Below are 12,117 nucleotides of genomic sequence, written 5' to 3'. Positions count from 1 at the left end.
TTGTGTATCATGTGTATCATTTGACATTATTTATGGCATGTATACTTGGGTCCCTGTGATGCTGCTTGCAGCTTTAATTAGGGGCCCAAGCCTGTAGGGCGTGGCCCCTATTGTTATTGTCCGGTTTTTAGGGGCCCAAGCCCGAAGGGCGAGGCCCCTATTGTTATCGTCCGGTTTCTTTAGGGGCCCAAGCCCGAAGGGCGAGGCCCCTATTGTTATCGTCCGGTTTCTTTAGGGGCCCAAGCCTGTAGGGCGTGGCCCCTATTCTTATTGTTCGGTTTTTAGGGGCCCAAGCCTGTAGGGCGTGGCCCCTATTCTTATTGTTCGTTTTTTTCTTCTTTCTTCTTTCTTCTTTCTTCTTTCTTCCGTAACTTTTTTCGTCAAGCCGTTTGAGAAAACCGCTGAACGGAATGGTCTGGTAATGCTCTATACTGATAGTCCCTAATGTGAACTGGTGCAACATGCTTTCAGAATTTTGATTGGCCAATTAGTTTGGCAGCCATATTGGATTGAAATAAAACCGGAAGTGGCTGTTTGACCACTTTCTGAGGGTCTAGGCGTCTAGATTTTTTTATGGTATATAGTACAACTCATGTGTAATAAATATCAGAAATAAAAACTTTAGCGGTCATGTGACTTTTCCCGCCATTTTGTTTTTCCTAAAAACGGCAAAAAACACTTTAAAATCTTCTTCTTCAGAACCGCCAAGTAAAATGTTCTCATATTCAGTACTTAGCTTCTACATATGGAGCAGATTTAGATTTGAGAAATTCATTATGATTGGTCACGTGGTTTCGCCGCCATTTTGGATTTGTTCTCAACAGGAAGTAGTTTTTCACTCATGCCACACGTGAGCGATTATTTTCAATATTGCTACATGGCATCTCTATATCAATCTCTTTCAGAAACCTATAAAAGATTTCAGATAAGTCACATGGTTTGGCCGCCATCTTGGATTTTGAGGAAAATTGACCAAAAGTTTGGGCATTTGTTTCTCAGAGGTGATTCAACGAATCTACTAGATGTTTTTATATTTACCATGCCTGGCCTCAACTCCATATGGAAAAAATAATATATTTTCGATAAGTCACGTGGTTTGGCCGCCATCTTGCATTTTGTGAAAATTGAAATTATGCAACTACATGTTTTGTATTAGTCCGATTGGAATAAAATTTTGTATGTGTATTCTACTCTTTAGATACATTCTTTCCCCTGAATGGCATATGGCTAGGTCATGTGGCTACACGCCCATGGGGTGAGGGCTTCTAACCTCATTAATATGCATAGCTGCTATATCTCAAGCACTGTTGCAGTTAGGAAGATGATTCCTGTGTTATCATGACAACAGTGAACAAGCAATTTCATTAAAATAACAGATTACCATATATGGTCATGTGAACTCATTAATATGCATAACTGTTATATCTCAAGCACTGTTGCAGGTAGGAAGATGATTCCTGTGTTATCATGACAACAGTGAACCCTAGATTTGATTAAAATAACATATGACCATATATGGTCATGTGAACTCATTAATATGCATAACTGTTATATCTCAAGCACTGTTGCAGGTAGGAAGATGAAACCTGTGTTATTATGATGATGTTAAACAAGAGATTTGAATAAAACAACAGATGACCATATATGGTCATGTGAGCTCATTAATATGCATAATCGTTGTATCTCAAACACTGTTGCAGTTAGGAAGATGAATCCTGTGTTATGACTATGTTGAACAAGAGATTTGATTAAAATAACAGATGATGACCATATATTAATAACCTTTATATCTCAAATAAATATATGGAACCAACTGCATTTCGACCTCATGGTACTGTACTAATCATTCAAACTAATTGTGTATCATGTGTATCATTTGACATTATTTATGGCATGTATACTTGGGCCCCTGTGATGCTGCTTGCAGCTTTAATTTCTTCTTCATCTTCTTCTTTCTTCCGTAACTTTTTTCGTCAAGCCGTTTGAGAAAACTGCTGAACGGAATGGTCTGATAATGCTCTATACTGATAGTCCCTAATGTGAACTGGTGCAACATGCTTTCAGAATTTTGATTGGCCAATTAGTTTGGCAGCCATATTGGATTGAAATAAAACCGGAAGTGGCCGTTTGACCACTTTCTGAGGGTCTAGGCGTCTAGTATTTGTTATGGTATATAGTACAACTCATGTGTAATAAATATCAGCAATAAAAACTTTAGCGGTCATGTGACTTTTCCCGCCATTTTGTTTTTCCTAAAAACGGCAAAAAACACTTTAAAATCTTCTTCTTCAGAACCGCCAAGTAAAATGTTCTCATATTCAGTACTTAGCTTCTACATATGGAGCAGATTTAGATTTGAGAAATTCATTATGATTGGTCACGTGGTTTCGCCGCCATTTTGGATTTGTTCTCAACAGGAAGTAGTTTTTCACTCATGCCACACGTGAGCGATTATTTTCTATATTGCTACATGGCATCTCTATATCAATCTCTTTCAGAAACCTATAAAAGATTTCAGATAAGTCACATGGTTTGGCCGCCATCTTGGATTTTGAGGAAAATTGACCAAAAGTTTGGGCATTTGTTTCTCAGAGGTGATTCAACGAATCTACTAGATGTTTTTATATTTACCATGCCTGGCCTCAACTCCATATGGAAAAAATAATATATTTTCGATAAGTCACGTGGTTTGGCCGCCATCTTGCATTTTGTGAAAATTGAAATTATGCAACTACATGTTTTGTATTAGTCCGATTGGAATAAAATTTTGTATGTGTATTCTACTCTTTAGATACATTCTTTCCCCTGAATGGCATATGGCTAGGTCATGTGGCTACACGCCCATGGGGTGAGGGCTTCTAACCTCATTAATATGCATAGCTGCTATATCTCAAGCACTGTTGCAGTTAGGAAGATGATTCCTGTGTTATCATGACAACAGTGAACAAGCAATTTCATTAAAATAACAGATTACCATATATGGTCATGTGAACTCATTAATATGCATAACTGTTATATCTCAAGCACTGTTGCAGGTAGGAAGATGATTCCTGTGTTATCATGACAACAGTGAACCCTAGATTTGATTAAAATAACATATGACCATATATGGTCATGTGAACTCATTAATATGCATAACTGTTATATCTCAAGCACTGTTGCAGGTAGGAAGATGAAACCTGTGTTATTATGATGATGTTAAACAAGAGATTTGAATAAAACAACAGATGACCATATATGGTCATGTGAGCTCATTAATATGCATAATCGTTGTATCTCAAACACTGTTGCAGTTAGGAAGATGAATCCTGTGTTATGACTATGTTGAACAAGAGATTTGATTAAAATAACAGATGATGACCATATATTAATAACCTTTATATCTCAAATAAATATATGGAACCAACTGCATTTCGACCTCATGGTACTGTACTAATCATTCAAACTAATTGTGTATCATGTGTATCATTTGACATTATTTATGGCATGTATACTTGGGCCCCTGTGATGCTGCTTGCAGCTTTAATTTCTTCTTCATCTTCTTCTTTCTTCCGTAACTTTTTTCGTCAAGCCGTTTGAGAAAACTGCTGAACGGAATGGTCTGATAATGCTCTATACTGATAGTCCCTAATGTGAACTGGTGCAACATGCTTTCAGAATTTTGATTGGCCAATTAGTTTGGCAGCCATATTGGATTGAAATAAAACCGGAAGTGGCCGTTTGACCACTTTCTGAGGGTCTAGGCGTCTAGTATTTGTTATGGTATATAGTACAACTCATGTGTAATAAATATCAGCAATAAAAACTTTAGCGGTCATGTGACTTTTCCCGCCATTTTGTTTTTCCTAAAAACGGCAAAAAACACTTTAAAATCTTCTTCTTCAGAACCGCCAAGTAAAATGTTCTCATATTCAGTACTTAGCTTCTACATATGGAGCAGATTTAGATTTGAGAAATTCATTATGATTGGTCACGTGGTTTGGCCGCCATTTTGGGTTTGTTCTCAACAGGAAGTAGTTTTTTACTCATGCCACACTTGAGCGTTAATCTCAAATATTGCGTCATGGCATGTCCCTATCTAACCCTTTCAGAAACCTAAAAAAAATTTCAGATCAGTCACGTGGTTTCGCCGCCATCTTGGATTTTATACAAAATTGATCAAAAGTTTGGGCATTTGTTTCTCAGAGGTGAGTCAACTAATCCACTAGATGTTTTTATATTTACCATGCCTGGCCTTAGCTCCATATGAGAAAAATAATATTATTTTGATCAGTCACGTGGTTTGGCCGCCATCTTGGATTTTGTGAAAATAGAAATTATGCAACTACATGTTTTGTATTAGTCTGATTTTTTTCAAATTTTGTATGTGCATTTGTGTCATCAGATGTATCATTTTGCCCCAATAGCACACTGCTCGGCCACGTGGCTGGGCACCCATGGGGTGGGGGCTTCTAACCTCATTAATATGCATAACTGTTATAACTCAAGCACTGTTGTAGTTAGAATGATGAATCCTGTGTTATTATGACAACGTTGAACAAGATATTTGATTAAAATAACAAATGACCATATATGGTCATGTGAACTTATTAATATGTATAACTGCCATATCTCAAACACTTTTTCAGTTAGGAAGATGAATCCTGTGTTATTATGACAACAATGAACAAGAGATTTGATTAAAATAACAGATGACCATTTATGGTCATGTGAACTTATTAATATTCATAACATTAATATCTCAAATAAATATATGGAACCAACTGCATGGGGTGGGGGCTTCTAACCTCATTAATAATCATAACTGTTTTAACTCAAGCACTGTTGTAGTTAGAATGATGAATCCTGTGTTATTATGACAACGTTGAACAAGAGATTTGATTAAAATAACAGATGACCATATATTAATAACCTTTATAACTCAAATAAATATATGGAACCAACTGCATTTCGACCTCATGGTACTAATCATTCAAACTAATTGTGTATCATTTGACATTATTTATGGCATGTATACTTGGGCCCCTGTGATGCTGCTTGCAGCTTTAATTTGTGATGTATTTTTTTATTTGTTAATAAAAAAAAATTGCATTGCTAACCGCAGAGCTATCTCAGTCTAAAGGCTGCTTGTTTATGTATGTTTTGACTGTTTCATTTCATTTCAGTAATAATTATCTAAATTACTTATTTTAATAGCAAGCACAACAATAACGACCCGAAAGTGTATAACAGTTTAAAATTGTGTGTGTTGTTTGTTTGACGGCTCATTCGTGATAAAACATTATAAGGATGTTGTTCAATTAATAATTCTAATACTACGTTTCAACGATCTTTGATTGCATTACTTCTATTTTAAGTACCGGGGTAAGTCAGTGCTAGGCATTGCCTGATATATATTAATGTGTAATCTGTGATTTAACAATGTCTATATTTTCTATTTTGACAGAGAAGGAAGAGCTGCTCTAGTCACCTCATTTAGTATGTTTAAATATATGGCATTGTACAGTATCATACAGTTTGTGTCTGTCATGATTTTGTATTCTGTAAGTATTCTGTGACCAAATAAGAAAAGAAAGAGTTGTCTCATCATGTGTGTTTGTTTGTTGTCTTTTTTACTGATATTTTAATCGCACATAAGAATACCACTCAATAAATTACAATACATTTTACTAATAACCGTGGCTGATAGTTAATCTCATCGTACAGACACAATACAACGGATAAATACAAATACAACTGTCAGGTTTCTTGTTTTGTAAAAAAATTTTTTTTTTTCTTTATTCTATTTTCAGATAATGTCCAATCTTGGTGATATAATGTTTTTATATATTGACATATGTATCATCACTGTGGTGGCTATTCTCAGTAAGTATTGGTCATGGAAAAGAAAGCAGTAGGTCAAAAGGACATGCAATCAAGTTTTACAGTGATTATTTGTTTTCCAAAAATGTTGTGCAGATTGAAAGCAAAAATGAATAGGATCCTTCTTTTTGACAAAGTAACATCAATAATATGAATAGAAAAAAAATTAAATTCATTCTATTATGTAAATTGAATTAGTTGGAAGCTGTAACAACAAACAAAATAGTAATTCACTGAACTGACTTTAATCATAAGAATAAAGGCAGAATCCCATGGCTGTTTAATATAAAGTACTTGCCAATGATCTTGTGGAAAGGTACATACCACATGGAAAGATATCTACCATAGATCATGTGGAAAACTATATGCTACATGGAAAGATATGCACTAATGATCCTGTGGACAGGTACACACCACATGGTAGAAATCCACCACTGATCATGTGGAAAGATACACACCACATGGAAAGAAATCCACCACTGATCATGTGGAAAAGTATACACTACATGGAAAAATATGCACTAATGACCCTGTGGAAAGGTACACACCACATGGAAAGATATCCACTGATGATCCTCTGGAAAGGTGCACACCACATGGAAAGAAATCCACTGATGATCATGTGTAAAAGTATACACCACATGGAAGGATATCCAGTAATGATCCTGTGGAAAGGTACATACCACATGGAAATATATGCACTAATGATCCTGTGGAAAGGTACACACCACATGGAAAGATATCCACTGACGGTCCTCTGGAAATGTATATACCACATGGAAAGATATTCACCTGTGGAAATGTGTACACACCACATAAAAGATATCCACAATGTTTCAGTGGAAAACTATATACTACATGCAAAGATATGCACTAATGATCCTGTGGAAAGGTACATACCACATAAAAGATATTTACAATGATCCTGTGGAAAGGTACACACCACACGGGTATATATCCACCAATGATCCTGTGGAAAGGTACACACCATATGGAAAGATATCCACTGATGATTATATGGAAATGTATATACCACATGGAAATATAGTCACCAGTGATCCTGTGGAAACGTGTACACACCACATAAAAGATATCCACAATGATCCTGTGGAAAACTATACACTACATGTAAAGATATGCACTAATGATCCTGTGGAAAGGTACACACCACATAAAAAGAAATCCACCGATGATCCTATGGAAAGGTACACACCACATGGAAATATATCCACAATGTTTCAGTGGAAAACTATATACTACATGCAAAGATATGCACTAATGATCCTGTGGAAAGGTACATACCACATAAAAGATATTTACAATGATCCTGTGGAAAGGTACACACCACACGGGTATATATCCACCAATGATCCTGTGGAAAGGTACACACCATATGGAAAGATATCCACTGATGATTATATGGAAATGTATATACCACATGGAAATATAGTCACCAGTGATCCTGTGGAAACGTGTACACACCACATAAAAGATATCCACAATGATCCTGTGGAAAACTATACACTACATGTAAAGATATGCACTAATGATCCTGTGGAAAGGTACACACCACATAAAAAGAAATCCACCGATGATCCTATGGAAAGGTACACACCACATGGAAAGATATCCACCACTGATTCTGTGGGAAAGGTACATACCACATAAAAGATATCCACCAGTGATCCTGTAGAAAAGTATACACTACATGGAAAGATATCCACCAATGATATCATATATGACTGCGTAACCAACAATATAATTAATTAATTATAATGTAAACAAGTTTGAAAGAAGAAAAGTATAATTTTATATAACACAGGAATTGGTTATGAAAGTGTTGTGTATAAAATCACCTGCATCTTATAACACTTTTGTGTTGGTATTTCTTGAATTTATATTAGAAACATAGGAAATATATACCAATTCACTACGTTCAATTACCGGTATTTTGAACTGTAGGCATTAATCAGCGATTCTGCCAGTGGTGGAGAGATAGAATCTAGGTCAGGGGAAGCCCCTTGACCCCAATATTCTTTTTCCTTAGGTCACAAACTACGTGACCGAGGCCATATGGCGGCGCCATTACGGCCGGATAATCACTTCTGTTTTTATCTTCGCACCTTTGCGATGAAAGATTAGCGGCTCTGCCTGGAAGGCCTGCCTTTTCCTGTCTGGGTTTCTGGCTTGGGTTGTTACCGCAGCCGCAGTAACCAACATTGTGGTTGGTAGGATAAGTTTTCCTTGTCATTTTTACCCTCGTGTTGATTTCTCCTTTGTTTGTAGCATTTTTAACAACAAAGAAAGTAAAACCCGGCGATGTAACCACTTTTTCAACCATATTTCACTTCTCTTATGCATGTCGTGTTCATGTCATGTTTAGAATGGATAGATGTAATGATAGCACCAGAGGTTCGCACGCGGTTTTGTCTCCTCGTTTTTCGAGGTGACTATGCAGTGGTTATAATCAGAATTTACCAGCATAGAATCTGCATCCGAAATGCTATTTTAGCCGTGACTGCGTGCGGGGTTTGGGGTTTTTGCCTTGAAGGCGTGTGTTTTTCACTGGAGTTCTGAGGCCTGGGATGTTTTGCGTCTTGGCATGAGTGGAAAGTCATTCACGCTCAGCTACCGATATTTCGTGTACTGAAACGTCGAGTAGGAGGCCCGATGATGGAGGTACCGATATTTTTCGGTTTCCCCCTGCTGATCGCAGGGCATCCTCACAGTCAGTGTTTTCAGGTGGTGGTTTACCCGATTTTATCGGCTACAGTGAGGCTGTGCCCCTGGAGGTCTTTCCTTCTATGGGGCCCATCGCGGGTCCCTTTGTGGATCCGTCCTCTCACAGTGCCAGGTTTGCCTCCGAGATGAGGGCTTTGGTCGAAGGACTATCGGGGTAAATAAGATGCAGTCGGAGCGAGCTGTCTCCACTGCGGCCCCTCGGTCGGCAAGCAGGAAGAAACACAAAAGCATCGCTCGCATTTAAAACATGTCTCTTCTGGGGAAACCCTGTTCCCAGCCGTGACTCTCCCGCTGATTTGGGTGTGGCCGAGGCTCAGGTCAGTTGCACCGGGTCTTTCTCCCCCCCCCCCATGTTCAGCCAGCCAGGGTTCGTCGCGTGGTACCGGACTCAAGAATTTACCCTTGAGTCCGGGCTCCGCTGTGGGTTTTGTCTCCCTCTTACTGACCCATGAGCGTCCCCAGAGGGAACCAACCCTGTCATGAGACACACAGTCGAACACGTTCTCGCTCACATATTTAGGTTAAAAGGAGACAATTTGCCCGCTACGGATACAGCCTGTACCTCGGGTGGACCCTCAGAGTCTTCCATTTGTAACGACTCTGTGAACCACGCAGTTGGGGTGATGCGGAGTATCATCGATCCCCACCCTTGATCCTAAGGCAACCACTTACTGTTGCTTCAACGCTTATGGGATCACAGGCATCAGGATCCAAAGCAACCCCGTCGGCACATCTCCCCCTGTCCAGTCGAGTGCTGAGTGGGGCGCAGGACCCGCAGACAGTGTTGATGGGCGTACATTGGTCAGCCGCAGAGAAGGTAACTCTTAATGCCCCCAGGTGAGGTAAATCTTATGCAACAATTTCTGCTTGACCAAATGCTACCTGGTTGGTGTTGTTTCGGGATCAGACCCCAAAGTGTGGGATGAGACCAAAACGCCCCCAACCGGATTCCAAGGCTCCTTTCCCGAACCCCGGTACCACGAATTTCCGTTTGGCAAACCGGGTAAAGGGGGACGGTCACATCCATGGAAGTCCTTGCCAGCTCAGTCTGAGACGATCCATCACGCCCTGAGGGCAGAGTTGCTTGAGCGCATTATTAGAGACCTCGGAGCCAGAATGCACCAGCCTCCTAGACCTCCTAGACACATTTACTGGTGGGTCACCGCACATCTTCATGCGACATCCTCCAGTGTCATCTGGATCTCTTGGCCGGGGCTACTATTGTGCAATGAGACGCGGCCTTAGACACGTGTGTTTTCGCCGACGAACTGAGTCAGGGGGTACGTCTCCACCCCAGTGACGCAATCTGGACATCTTTCATTTTCTTTCATGGGGAGATGGCGGGTGTAGACTCAGAGCTTCGGAGTGCAACAAACCAGATGGTTCAGATCAAATCCGCTAGCTAGTTGGCCACTCCCAAGGGTGAACGGAGGGCTCCCCAAGCACAGAAAACACAACGCCCTAAGGCAACGTCCGCTAGCCAGAGTCAGCCAGGAGGCAATCGCTCATACCCTTCCAAATGAGGTAAGAGTAGCGGCGCGCCCCCAGGAAGGAAGGGGCCAGGTGGTGGCTCCTTATTCTTCTCTGTACTGGCAGTTGTCCACATTGGCAGAGGGGGAAGCATGTTTGACACTTACCTCTGCAACCAGGGGGACAGGGGTTTGGCGAGTGGCCAGGTCACAACTTAGTGACTACCGCAGGCCTTGGGGAAACTCATCTCATGGGAGAAGAGAGCACCCATACCTCGCAACTGCTGAACCCATGGCCACATATCCCTGTTGCATACAGATTGCGCTAATGTAGTCTGGTTTGGAGGCAGCGGGTGACCGATCCCTAGGCTTTCCAGGTGGTGACATACGGTTACAGGATACCATTGAAATCTCCATCTACCCCGTCAGTGTCTTCCCCATTAGGGGCACTGCCAGGGGACTCCCGCAAAGCGGAAACAATCAGACAGGAAGTAGACAGTTTGCAGGAAAAGGGCGCCATACACAAGGTAGATTAGCCGGCATTAAGTTCAGGTTTCTACTCAAATGTGTTCGTAGTACCAAATCTACAGGTGGCGGGCGTCCAGTTCTGGACCCAGGCAGACTAAATCTGTACGTGCTCCTCGAACGAGTTCCGCATGGAGACGTCATTCAGCATTCTTCTCTCTATCCACCGTTTCGACTGGCTAGCCCCACTAGACTTCAGCGGGGCCTACCTGTACATACCTTGGACCCACTCGCCACAGCTATGACTATGAGCGCATCTATTGGACGAATAAGCCCAAGGTATATGGCACCCGCATTAGTTTTGGGACCGGCATATCAACTGGCTCGAACTGAAAGCAGTGCACATAGTACTACCACACTTTCTACCCATAGTTCGAGACTACATAGTCCTGCTTCGCACAGGCAACACAGCAGTGGTCTTCCTCAACAAGGAGGGGGGACGCGTTCCCCATCATTGTCAGTCCTAGCGGAGCAAATTCCTCTTTGGTGCCTGCAATACAATGTGGAGCTAACCACACACCACCTTCCAGGGGTGAGAAACAGTCTGGCAGACGCCCTTTCAAGGCTGCTCTGTCTCCAGAACACGGAGTGACTGATACCCCAGTGGGTAACCTCCAGGCTGTTTCTGATGTGGGATTGTCCAAAGATAGACCTGTTTGCAGCACCCGGGAACGCCAAGCTCCCAATGTACATAACACTCCTGTCATCTCCAGGAGCCTGGGCCAGGGTCGCAAATCTTCAGTTACCCAAATACAAATTGGAATTGTCTAGTTTTTTTTTTCTTCACAACTATGTCTGATACATCTTTTATCTGTTTTAATTTGTAGTGGGGCGAAGTGAAGCATATGATAAGATTGTAACAAAGAAACCTCTGACACATTTGATGACCACCCCTATACTTGTGTCAATATTGCTACAAATCCTTGTTCAAGTTGCCATTCAAACAGCAGCATTTTACATCTTGAAGGCCCAGGTTTGGTAAGTATTAACTTAAAATTTAAACCACATTCATTCTTCAATTCATATCTATTGAATTTACTGAAAGACATGTGAATTCATGCCATTGTAAACTTTCAGTAAAATAAAGAACTCATTGTTTCATTCTTACAACTTATGTAGATGTATCTTTTAATTCTAACGTTCTGAAACCTGCCTTTAAGGTTTGCGATAAAATTACTGTTAATATTGGGATTTTAATGATACTGTTTGAGCATTAAAATAAAAAACAAACATGTTTGAAGAGGTAAGTGACGCTTGGTCAGGTGGGTGGGTGACAAAAGGCCGGAGAGGTGGTTGATAACATGGTTTGGGTTGTGGGTGACAAAAGGCCGGAGACGTGGGAGACACATGGTTTGGGTGGTGGGTGATTAAAGACCGGAGAGGTGGGTGACACATGGTTTGGGTGGTGGGTGACAAAAGGCCGGAGCGGCGGGTGACACATGGTTTGGGTGGTGGGTGACAAAAGGCCAATGAGGTGGGTGACAAATGGTTTGGGTGGTGGGTGACAAAAGGCTGGAGT

The 12,117-nt window shown here is 40.8% G+C and overlaps 1 protein-coding gene across 2 annotated transcripts in view; it reads left to right on the top strand.

The window, feature by feature from the left end:
* Window positions 1–12,117, top strand: part of LOC102802400 (polyamine-transporting ATPase 13A3-like) — a 340,426-nt gene that overhangs the window by 310,785 nt on the left and 17,524 nt on the right. For both annotated transcript variants that reach the window (XM_085508596.1, XM_085508595.1), the window contains 3 exons: window positions 5,447–5,543; window positions 5,793–5,865; window positions 11,426–11,576. In XM_085508596.1, coding sequence (XP_085364722.1) covers window positions 5,447–5,543; window positions 5,793–5,865; window positions 11,426–11,576 — 321 coding nt within the window. The remainder of the gene's footprint in view (window positions 1–5,446; window positions 5,544–5,792; window positions 5,866–11,425; window positions 11,577–12,117) is intronic.

This window comes from Saccoglossus kowalevskii, chromosome 15 (genome assembly GCF_978046115.1).
Source record: "Saccoglossus kowalevskii chromosome 15, keSacKowa6.1, whole genome shotgun sequence".
Classification (NCBI taxonomy): Eukaryota; Metazoa; Hemichordata; class Enteropneusta; family Harrimaniidae; genus Saccoglossus; species Saccoglossus kowalevskii.
Note: the sequence above shows the minus strand (reverse complement) of the source record. Positions and strands in the feature narration are given on the sequence as shown.